Source organism: Phycodurus eques, chromosome 20, assembly GCF_024500275.1.
Source record: "Phycodurus eques isolate BA_2022a chromosome 20, UOR_Pequ_1.1, whole genome shotgun sequence".
NCBI lineage: Eukaryota > Metazoa > Chordata > Actinopteri > Syngnathiformes > Syngnathidae > Phycodurus > Phycodurus eques.
Window position 1 is genome coordinate 5,131,073 of NC_084544.1, and position 12,572 is coordinate 5,143,644.

Consider the following 12,572-nt stretch of genomic DNA (forward strand, 5'->3'; position numbering starts at 1 on the left):
TATAACCTAACCAATTAGGAAAACACTGTTGGACAAATTGACACAATGAAGAGCTGAGGGACAATTTGTGGATTTAAGTAGAGTAAATTACACAAGAGGGTAGTGTTTTCTTTACCCTTGTCTGGTAGAGGCTAATTTAAGAGTAAAATTATCCCAACCATGTGCACTTTCATATTCGATCCACTGATCCAGATAGCAGCAATAAAATTAGGTATACCGTCACAATCTACATTACATTTATTGTTGTTCTGTAGCAGTGCATTTAATTGCATCATACTTTAAGATTATGTGTTTAGCTACGGAGGGGTAAAATAGGAGAACCAGCCAATAGGATGCAGTTGAGTTCACACTATTAAAAACTGGATTAACAGTCAAAACTGACTTGCTAAACTAATATGCGACACGTGTACATCATGTCGCCTTTCTCTCAACATAATAATGAAATAGTCATTCTCCGTGTCTCAACATTGTTATAAATCTTTGCCAATGCAGATGAATGTAGAATATAAAATGAGGGAGTTTTTAATTTTTTATTTGTTAGCTTCCTCTAATGTGTTTGTGAGTGTGTCATATTGATATTCCAACCAGTTCCACTCTCCTCTGGAGAAATTGGCTTCCTTTGATGGGCAAGAGGGAGAAAAATAACAAACAAACACAAAAGAGAATAGCTTTGACTCTCTTGTCTTCATTCTTCCTATATGTTTCTTCCCTCACTTACTCTCAACTCTTCCGACTGAACCTTCTTAACTAATCTTGAGCAGACACACTTACTGGCATACAGCCTTTCAATTACTTGGCACACACACACGCACGGCGTCCTTTATTTACATGAAGAAACCTAGCGCAGCGGGTGTGTGTATGCGTGCACGGTGATAAATCTTGAGGAAAGAGACGTCGGGTCACCTGAGGAACTGAAGCGTGTGATTGAGAACTTAAACACGGCCAAACATTAAGCCCAAAGCATACTGACGGTATGTTTATGGGATGCTACTGCTAACAGGAATTCTTTTTTTTCTCTCTCTCCACTCTTTTCCTTTCTGGGTCTTCAGGAAATGGGTCCCACCAGCATGCCCTCGGTGCCCCTCATGGTGGGCTGTGGGGTCTCCTGCACTGCTCTGCTGATCCTGCTTCTTATCTATGCTGCCTTCTGGAGGTATTTTTTTTTTTCCCTGAATGTCTTTATGCAACATTGTGTTTAGTCATGCAGAAGGGTAACTCTAGCCATCCATTCCTCCATCCATCCATAGACCAATTTGGTATAGTACAGGAAATGGGATCCTGATTTTGGCATGAGAGTCAATCTATGGAAATATATTATCATTGTACTTGTTTCAAACCTGTTTTTCACACTCTTTTTCATTCCATGCCCTGTAGGTATATCCGCTCAGAGAGGTCCATCATCCTGGTGAATTTTTGCCTTTCCATCCTAGCCTCCAATTTATTGATTTTGGTGGGACAATCACAAACGCTTAGCAAGGTAAGGCGCTCTGATTGCTCTGTACTGACACACAAATACAAAATGTATGTATACATTTGTATACACTGTTATGTCAACAGTAAAATTAATATCTATAGTGATATCCTGGTACTGCACTTTATATATAAGCCCAGTAGGCACAGTAACATGATAATTGTATTTTGTTTTATTATTATTCATAATTTTAATCGTGGCATGTAGCCAACCATCGTGTTTTACAATAACACTTAGCTATATTTACAATTTCATATGTACCTATGGATGAAAAAGCAAAGCTTGCGGTCTTTTGACACCAAATGCATGCAAGCTTTCACAACAAAAATTATTTCCATGGACAAAGCGACACCAAGCCAGCCGTTGCTAATGTAGCGATATGTATACTTTCTATTTTAAATTGTGTACTTTATATTTTAAATTGTGTTTTACAATAGTAATTAACTATATTCATAATTTCATGTGTACCTGTCTGTGGATGAAAAAGTAAAACGACAGTGTAGCTCCATAACATTCACTGACGCACAAATCTTTCAAGGTTTCTCTTGGTTTGATGTTTACATCTTCAGATTGTATAGTATGCTTGTAAATGTGAGCTACGAAATTATTTTCTCAAAATACTGTCGCACTGGCGACACTACGAGGATGTTTAATCTTGTGTCGCTGCCGTTTTATTCATCGTAAGCGCATTTTCACAAGTGGGTCGGTTTAAAAAATATTTCTAGAGTTGCAACTTTTTGAATAAGCTTGGTTACATTTTATACCTATAATATAATACTTCATTGTCCACCCCCGCCACGCCCCTCTGATGTCCTTAGGGCCTCTGTACGGTGACTGCTGCCTTTCTCCATTTCTTCTTCTTGGCCTCTTTCTGCTGGGTGCTAACAGAAGCTTGGCAGTCCTACCTGGCGGTCATTGGCAAAATGAGGTCACGACTCATTCGCAAGCGCTTTCTGTGCCTCGGCTGGGGTGAGAACCCACAAGCACAATGCCCCACACATGATTGAAACTTGAATATTATTTTTGCATTTGATATTGGGTTTGAAGGTACTTACTTTTAGCTGGGATTTTTTTTGTCATGCAATTTAAATAGTATTTTCCCAAGTACCTGTATTTCACTGCAGTAACTTTAGCCAAATTACCATCTTGACAAACATTAGTGCTTATTGCGGCCAGTTTTTTCGGATTATTTCAGTCTATTTTTGTTCGTAAAATCTATGATAATATGGTATCAATGTATAGAATGCCAAAATTTTGTAGTTTAATACATACTGAGAAAAGAGACGGCATGAATATCAATGCTGCATGTCCTTACGAGCTCACTGATTGTGTATTTGGCTACATTTAATAGAATTACCAGCTTGCTATAGTGTTTCAACCCTAAACTTTCCTAATAATTATGATATTTTGGTGGCATTCGCCATCACGCTTTACAGTGATATAAACCTCTTTCAGTTTTACGGAAAAATACAAGCTCTCTTCATATGCCAGAGTAATTTGAGAAGATCCATGAGGGTGATTTTATGACTTGGATACAGACCGAGCTGCTGCTCTGTGACAGCAGGCACTGATTGAGAACACTGACAAAGATATTTTACATAAAAATGCAACAGATTATGTCCTTGCAGTGTCGAAATTGTTTCCAGCATAATGCGTAAAACCTGAATTTGCTGAATTATCATTTGTATCCCTTTCTTCCCGCTCTTTGCTGTAAGGTTTAAATTGCACCTGCGTGGACCCAATTTACCAAAAGGCGTTTATCATACTTTCTAATGTAATTTATAGCCACACACAAACATTAATGCGCAGAAGCACACACACGATGACTTTTAATATCCATAGAGGGGATTACTTTGGTCTACTTATTCTGCTCTGCATCACCCAGATGTCCCCTCTGTGCAGTTTTTTTTTTTTCTTTCCCATTGTACTTTATCTTGGTGCTACAGGAAATGTTAAAGGATAATCAACACATGATAACATCTGCACCACACTGGCAAGATGTTTCGCATGGACGCTCGAATTAACACCAACATCACCCGTTCACTTCATTCCACTTCATATTGATCCGTGCGCTTTAATCAGCAACCTTGCTGATGGCCTTCCTTGATAGAAAAGAGGCAGAATGTATAGATGTTTGTACTGTCACAGAATGACTGATGTGACCATGTGCCTGCATGTCATAGCTATAGAAATACGTGACAGACTTTGCTAAGATGCATAAAATTCATGAAACAATCAGCCAGAGTAGACTTTATCCGCCGACCATGCAGTTTGCAATTTTCTCTCTAAATGATGTGATTGAAATCCGTTACGATGGAAACAGGATCTGGGGTATGAGTCACATGTGTGTCGGATTTTCAGAGCAGTGTGAGCACATGACCTATCGGTTGGTGTTTCCTAGGTTATGTATATATTACTGGATTGATTGTTGTGTAATTAAAATGCTTCTATTCTAATTTGCCGACCAGCCTGGCTTCCCGTCGACGTATTTGTTAATGTGCCTTGTTGTAATTGCTTTTCATTCGTGACCATAATCAAAGCTTCCTTAATTACGTGGATATTTCAGAATCACGCTCATTACGGGCCAAGCATAGTCCACTATGTCACAATGTGACACTCACCCACACATTTCATCTGTTACATGAAATATAGCGGTGTTACAGGACCACCTGATGTAATAAATAAATTACACCAAAGACGGGATAAAAGCCAGGTTGTGTTATGCACCATGCCCTCTGGGTCAGGGAGCACACGCGTAGTAGTAACCTACAAATCAAAATTCATATATATATTGTGTAATGTTAAATGGCTGCTTGGCATACTATTGAAAGGGTTCATATTCTTTTTGGAGAACCTAATTAAAATGATTGTGTTCTCTGTGTCAACAATTTTGGATTATTTATCTCTGCCTTGCAGGTCTTCCAGCCTTAGTTGTAGCAGTGTCGGTCGGGTTCACCAGAGCAAGAGGTTACGGCACTGTCAACTAGTAAGTACCATGTTCTCACCTTCTTATTGACCCACCTGTCTCACCATTTGGAGAATATTTTGTCTCACAGGACTCCAATGTTATTTATTATTACTTATTTCTTGAGACACTGTATATTTTAGAATGTTTCTAAGCTTGCATGGGCAGGGAACCTTTAGTGTTATGAAACTAAAACAATGTATTTTAAATTCTGTTTCATTGGAGCCAGATAGCATCACTTTAATGACCTTTTTTTTCTTGTTTTACTTCTGGAAATCTGCCCATATTTAGATGAGCATTTTCATTGTATTTCCTTTTTTCAGTCATATTAGCATTTTTATTAAAAAATCAATAATTTATAATTTTAGTTAAAAAAAATCATTCTTTTTTTTATAAGCGGTTTTCATATTTACTATGTATAAAAGCTACTATGTGACAAAATGGGTGGCTGCATTTTCCTCAGATGCACTTGCTGAAATGGCAAAAATGACTGCATATCAATATGCTTCATGAGCATGACTGCCTGCTTGATAAATGAAAAAGCCACTGAAAATTACATTTCAAATATCTTATCTAATTTGGTCAATGAATAATTACAAAATAATCATAAAATGAATCCTGTTGTAGATTGGATTGGCAAATAACAACTCTACTCAGCTCAACTTTATTTGAAGTGTGGCTGCGGCAGACCTTACTTCAGCCTAGTTGGGAGTGGTAGAGAATGAAAAATGGTCCGTAACGCTTCATGGTACTTTAACTCATCGTTTCCAGATGGCATTTTAACCATCAGGAGGTTCAATAAGGAGATATCAAATGAAAGACCGAAAGTAACATTTATTGTGATTGAATGAAAATGGCATTCAGATCAATCCCCCAGCAGCAATGCATCTTCATTTAGAGGTAGGTTTGCGCAAATAGGCGGAAGGTGGAATCCTCTCAGGGTGGTGCTAGAACAGAAGCAGTAGATGGATCATCACAAGTGGGTTTCCAATCAAGTGCAAGGGGTACAGCCTCATACATACAGACAATCTGGGAGAAGGTGACAGAGAAAGATCTTTGAAGAGCAGTAAATTGACTTAATCCAATGCAGATACATAACTGATAAAACATACTGAAATTATAATAAATTGCAGAAATTACATAATTTGGTTGGACAGAAATGGACACAGACTGCAGACAATCAAAGCTATGACTAAATATGTAGACTGGACATCTGAAATTACCCTTTGACCTGAGCTTTGCCGTTTTGCCCACAATGAATATGATTTTGGCTTTTTCATAAAGAAACAAATCCTGGAATTTTGCAGCATTGTTAATTGAGAATCATGACCACTGGTTATTGCAAAATACTGTCTTTGTTGGACGTAACTATCACCGTAATTTCATGTGTATCATACGCTCGAGTATAATATGCACTCGCAAAATTAGGAATTCCCTTCTATGTATATTACGTGCCATTGATGTACTGGTATCCATGCTCAAGACATAAAGTCATTTTAATAGTTCATTAGGTTTTTAGAACGAAAAGTGCATGCGCTGACGGTTGTGTCATTTCCTCAACATGCATTTCTCCCTGAGTTCTCATATTAGCAAAGAACAAAGATGGTGTTCGACTCAAATCAATAGTTGTTGTGGTTCAAGTCTGGAGAAGCTAGCATGCATTTACTGTATTATGGATACATGTATAACATTAGACATTACGTAGCATACTGGAATAAAATCTGCATATTTTTTCAAAGCCCCTCGGTACTGGTATAAGTATATATATATGTATAATATGCTCTATTGACTTTTACCTATCATACACAATAAATTACGGTCATTTGGATTTCTACTCCACAACATGAGAGGTGGAGGTTGAATTTATGTACCTAATCTACATAATACACTTTGCTTGTCACTTAGAGCAGGTTTTATATTGCCGTTTTCATTTCATGCATCAATCTGATATGTGTCCCTCTTGTCTTCTAGTTGCTGGTTATCCCTTGAAGGAGGTTTGCTCTATGCCTTTGTTGGACCTGCTGCTGTCATTGTATTGGTGAGTGCTCTATTCTTATTGAACTGAAAAAAATAAATAAATAAAAATCCGCCTTCACAGACACCCACATTCAGTCTATGCTTGCATTTTGCAACAAAGAATCGAGTCTTAATTTAACATTTTATTAAATAGTGGTGTTAATCTTATCGCTAATGTTGACAATTTGGAAAAAAATCCTGGATCAACATCTTTATCCAGCTCCACAGGAAAAAAAAAAAAAAAAAAGACCCTTTGTGCTCCAGTCCTCATGCTTCCAGAAGAAAACAATCTACTTGGTGTTTACTATGGCAATAAGCGTCATCCATCCATCCATTTTCTTTATCGCTTAGTGAAGCTGTATATTTTACAAACGCACAACTATATCTCATTACTGTTGCCTGCTGCAAGTGGCTCTTTCTATGGTGAGGTTATTTTTCGTGAGGAAATTCCTGAGAGGAGTTTTCCAAAAGTAAATCTTAACTCTCACTCTAGTCTATCAAACGCATGTTTACATGCCGATCAGTTACTGAATTTTGCACCATACATAACAATCAAATGTTTAGGATTACAATCTTTTTTTTATTTAATGACCTGTATCTAAATACATGGTCACACAAGCAATAATCTACCTAAATGAACATAGTGGGCTTCTTTTCAAATTGATATCCACTCATCTAGTGTTTCTGTCTCGCCAATACTCATGTCAAATCTCCAGCCTAGCGACTCTGTAGTGGTCCATGCCCTCTGAACAAGATGCTGCATTGAGAGGCAGATGTCGGGCAAAGGCGCTTACTCCTCCCATGAGACCTGACTCCAAATTAATGAACCAGACCTCAGACAAATAGCTGACCACGATTATGCTGGCACCACTCAGAGCTGGGCCCAGACATGCCCAACCTGACAAAAGTGGTCTCACAATCTGGTTTAGAATCTCAAAACATAAAAAAATTGAATTGTTGGAGTGCTTTGAAATGTTGTAGCATGTTTATCTTAATGATATGTGTAATACAATACAATGTGTAATTGGCAATTATGTCATTAGTGTTAGTCTATTAAAGAAAAAGAGAAGAGAATATTTTATGTCAGTAAAAGCTTGAAAATCTTTTAAATTAAGCATGGGAGCCATTCTGGCATTTACTTTATCACTTCCCCTTCTTAAGTCAAGGATATGATTCAAAAGTAATCTTCGATTCCACCTTAACAGAACTCAACTGAAAATACAAAGCCATGGAGATGTGATTGTAGATGAGAGTCCCTGTTGGCGAGCAATTACCCGCGATCTTCATCAAACGTTCTCCACTGTCTCCCTCAGGTGAATATGCTCATTGGAATCGTGGTGTTTAACAAGCTCATGTCTCGAGACGGCATCTCAGACAAGTCAAAAAAGCAGCGAGCGGGGTAAGTACTCCACAAAGAAGGTGTTTCGTCACACAAAGGCACACTCATCCATCCGCATGAGGCAATGGATTTCTGCTGCTTTAAATATGTTTTATACTTTTTGTCTGAAAAATTCAGACCCCTCCTGCAACAAACGAAATACAAAACATCAGTTATTTACGCTGGTTCTTTCAACTTTTTATGATCCTTTTGTGTTATCTGGTTCATCTGTGCTATTCATGGGCACATCCTGTGTGAGAAACAAAGAATAGTTTTAATTAAGAAAAAAAACTGAATAAAAAAACAAAAAACGTCTGGCCTTCCTTGACGGCAAATCATCTCCGATATCCTTGTATGATATCGGCTCCCTCTATTACATGAATCTACTTCTGCTCCCAACCCTCCATCTTTTCTGCGTAGCATGACTCCGCAAGGGAGCGCACTTTCCCCTATATAAGTGTCACAATAGAAAACTATTTCACGTAGCATTGATACGTTGCCACCTCTTGAGTAATGCCGCGCAGTGCGGACGCACATAATGCCCATGCCAGAAACAGTCAGTGAACGCAACCGTCACCACATTTTTCTTCCATTTGCATTCCTTCTTATTTCATTCATTACCATATTTTCTCTTACTCTCTACTTATTCTCATTGGTCATGCATCTTCTGTCTTTCTACATAATTTGAGATTCAAATTTGTGCAACTGTTGTTGCAGTTAAATTAACCCTGCCAACAGTTGCAGTGAACTATTTACCCCTGATTAATAGTTCAGAAAGGGAGATTGACTAAATCTTCTGTTACCAGACTGTACAACAAAGTAACTGTCTACAAACACTTTCACACATCACACAGAGAGAAGGTTGTGTGCGTACAAGTATTTAGTTGGGTATGCTATGAATCTGATTAAGAGAAAATAGACAAAACCTTTTTGAGTTTTTGAAACTCTCAGAGATTGTACAGGTGCATTAAACCCCATGTTGTTGATGAACAGTCCAGTTCGGAATTTTTTTTTTTTTTACCATTTCCAATTACATTCTAGTGAGATCCAATTATTTACATACAGTATACATTCACAACAACACTAAAACAAGAATAGTTGTTGTTGCGTGCTGAGTCCTTGTGTCCTCAAGTAAAGCAAATTACAGCAGAAATGGGTAGTGTTGCTAACAGGACAGGATATCATTAGCATAATGTGTTTTCTTATGAAGCTATGGGGATTAAGGCAATGAGCTGTGATGGCATGCTAATGTAGCATAACCACTGCATGGCTTCATTGTTTTCAAGTCGCAAGACACACACAATTCTCTTCTCATCTGTAAACAAACAACCACAGCAACGTGTTTGTTGTTCATTCGCTACCTCGACAAAGCTTCTTTGTGCACTTTTATGCCTAAAATGAAGAATGTGCACCTGCACTCACTGGCAGTGGAATAAAATTATTGGATTATTGGAACATTTCCTGTCTGTGTCATTGTAATCTGTTAATCCTCATGACGCTGCTGCAACATCGCGACGTCTGTCTCTCACTTTCACTCAATCAGTATTTGTACTTTTGACCATTTTTTTTCCTGTGCTGCTACTTATTAAGATCTGATTTTAATTTGCCTTTCTTTTTCTTTCTTTCTCCCCCCACCACTTTTTTGTTGTCCCTTCCCCCTCCCTCTCATTGTGATGTCCTTATCTATTTTCCCCTTTATTTGGTTTGTTTGTTTTCTCGTGATTGTTTTCCTGACACAACCTAAAACATTGAACCGTTGTCATGACTGGAACATTTGTTTCCACACATCCCCGCCGCCCCCTCCCTTCACTGTTTTGTGTCTGTTTGTGTGTGCACAATATGCCCCAAAGTGTCCCGGTGGAGGCGCGTAGCCGACTTCTCCTGAAATGCTCCAAGTGCGGCGTGATCTCGAGCACAGCACTCTCCAGCTCGACTGCCAGCAGCGCCATGTTAGTCCATCTTCATCTTGCTCTCTTTTTCTCCCACCCTTTTTATTGTACTCACCACAAAGTGACAGTGCACCGTACCCATATTTGGAGGAATGGGTGCTGCAAAATCCAAATGACACCAATAAAATGCTCAGAATTTAAATGCAGTTAATAAAGTGATGCCAATGTTAATCCTTTTGTACAAGATTAATAGAGAGAAAAACCTTCACTTTGTGGGGACTGCACACTATCTAGTTTTGTTTTGTTTTTCTTTCTCTCCATCAGACTTTTTCCATTCTTACTCTCTTTCTGCACCTTCCTTTTAAATCTCGAGCTGTTGGCAATGATGTAGTATGACATTTAAATGTGTCTGGTTTCCCCCAAAAAATAATAAAAAATAACAATCAAAGGAACAACAGTGGCACAGCAAGTAATCAAATTTAACGAGAATTGTCCTCAGGTGATGCAGAACAAAACTGACCCATGTCAGGCAGTATTTGGGAATAATTTGCCTTTTAACTTGTTTAATTTGTAGCATTACTGAAACTTGGGGGCAACACAATGTTGGGCAAGTTTTCATTTTTTTAAACTACTGTATGTTGCTGTCAAACACCCGATTGCAGAGTTTAAGCTTTATGGCTCTGGTGATGCCGTACCTCATGTTGTAAACTCTCATCTCGGTTCCGCAGCCTCACGCTAAATCAAATGTACTGAAGTTCCCTGCATTTAATCAGTCTTGTCCTTGGATGACCTGCTTGAGTTTAACCGTATTTTGGAAAACTAGTCTGCTGAGGGCTCAGATGTCTGTTCTGAATGATTGCCTGCTATGATGTAACCACACTTGGAATGTATGTTGGACATGGCATTTACTTATACTTAAACACCCACCACAACACTTATTGTTTCTCTGCCATATTCTGCTCTACCTTGTTGTTCAGATAAACAACATTATTGGGAATTTATTCCAACAAAAGAGTTTCTTTTAATGGAAAAGTAACTTTGAGTGTATCAAACAAACTATTAAGTTCATATTTGCTATATTTACAGTGTTGCCTTTTTGCTGATTACATAAACTAGCCTTTGGCATAATAAAACAAGTTAGATGAGTAATCGACTGGAATTGCTTGAACATGAACATATTTTAGTTATAAATAGTTAAGGAGTGAAATATACCTAACTTGTCACTGATGGTGTAGTTGTACACTCGCCTGACTTTGGTGCGGGCAGCGGGGGTTCAGTTCCCACTCAGTGACAGTGTGAATGTGAGTGCGAATAGTTGTCCGTGTCTATATGTGCCCTGCGTCTGACTGGCGACCAGTTCAGGGTGTAGTCCGCCTTTCGCCCGAAGTCAGCTGGGATAGGCTCCAGCGTCCCGCGACCCTAACCAGGATAAGCAGTGTTGAAAATGGAAATATACCTAACTTCTTGTGTGACATTGTCGACAGTTATACTTGATTGTTAACTTTATTAGAGATTCTGAATAACAACAAGAAGAAAGTATACACATTTTATTTTATGTTCTCGCTAAAAGTTGTTATTTAAAGTGTACTCTGACATTACTCATTTTACCACATGCACATACACTTGCCCGCTTTACTTGTCCCTGTTAGGCTCAGTATGTCTTCTCACAGTCTGGCAGTGTGACACTTAGTGTGCACAAGCCACGTAATTGGGAGCAGTTGTCAGTCTGGTAGCCACGATTGCACATCATCAGTCCACTTCACAGTTATAACATTAGGTTTTAGTATACCAGTCAGCTTAACCTCTGACTGATGACTGAGCGCATGCATGAGACAGAGAAATGCAATAACATGACCTAGCCGAGTGCTCGGTTTCTTCTTCCTTTATTCCTCTATTTCCACCGTTGTTCTTTTACAGGGCGTCTCTGTGGAGCTCCTGTGTGGTTCTTCCTCTGCTGGCCCTAACTTGGATGTCAGCTGTGTTGGCCATAACAGATCGCCGCTCGACACTTTTCCAGGTGACCCGTCTCATAGCACTGACATATGGTTTACAAACACATGCACATAAGCTGCTTTAAGGTAGGGATATGATAAACAACCTTAATTTGTCATCTTGTAGTGACAATTAGCACTTTGCCCAAGTAGTGACTGATCATTTATTATAACTAAAGATGACTCACTTTAATTTTGCACCATCCAGGCACAACATTTTGACAACTTGAACGAGACGTAATAAAAGAACTGTTAAACATTTTGCATTTATAATGATAATAATGCTCAGTTTTGACAGCATTTTTATTGGTTACAACAGCTTTGACTATGTTGCAATGCAGTTCTACATGGCTGCAAGTGGTCGTAATATTGTTGCTGGTAGGTGTATTTACATATGTCCAATAAACGCGGTAAATTCAGCATAGGCCTGCCTATACTGTACATCCAGTTGTCGTGTAAATATTTATAAGCCAGTGTGTCTCCCTCAGGTCCTCTTTGCCGTCTTTGACTCGGTCCAAGGTTTCGTAATCATCACCGTGCACTGCGCCATGCGGAGAGAGGTGAGTTCCATTTCCTGCACTGTAGCCTCATCTGCACTGGCTGCCTTCAACAGGTGGGATCAACGTTAGAAAAAAGCTCATGTTAGCTTCCAGGTCAGTTTGACGTCGAATCAGACTTGACGGGGATTAACTCGCTGCTTATGTCCGATGTTGTTGTGTGTCGTCTTCATAATGCTGTATCACAGTGCGGTATTGTCCGTCGGAGCCAAGCCTGCTTTAAGGAGCTTAGTAAGATGTTTTATGGAATAAGACGATAAGTCCCTCACTAATTCCCCCCCCAGTGTAAATTTGCCACAGGCTTT

General features: G+C 38.9%; 1 protein-coding gene across 16 annotated transcripts in view; it reads left to right on the plus strand.

The window, feature by feature from the left end:
• Positions 1-12,572, plus strand: part of adgrb2 (adhesion G protein-coupled receptor B2) — a 143,042-nt gene that overhangs the window by 106,729 nt on the left and 23,741 nt on the right. For 14 of the 16 annotated variants that reach the window (XM_061665685.1, XM_061665690.1, XM_061665689.1 and 11 more), the window contains 9 exons: positions 1,050-1,153; positions 1,375-1,477; positions 2,290-2,440; positions 4,388-4,457; positions 6,408-6,474; positions 7,766-7,851; positions 9,681-9,779; positions 11,637-11,736; positions 12,199-12,270. In XM_061665685.1, the coding sequence (XP_061521669.1) occupies positions 1,050-1,153; positions 1,375-1,477; positions 2,290-2,440; positions 4,388-4,457; positions 6,408-6,474; positions 7,766-7,851; positions 9,681-9,779; positions 11,637-11,736; positions 12,199-12,270 (852 nt within the window). The remainder of the gene's footprint in view (positions 1-1,049; positions 1,154-1,374; positions 1,478-2,289; positions 2,441-4,387; positions 4,458-6,407; positions 6,475-7,765; positions 7,852-9,680; positions 9,780-11,636; positions 11,737-12,198; positions 12,271-12,572) is intronic. The other 2 variants (XM_061665691.1, XM_061665700.1) reach the window with 1 other exon arrangement.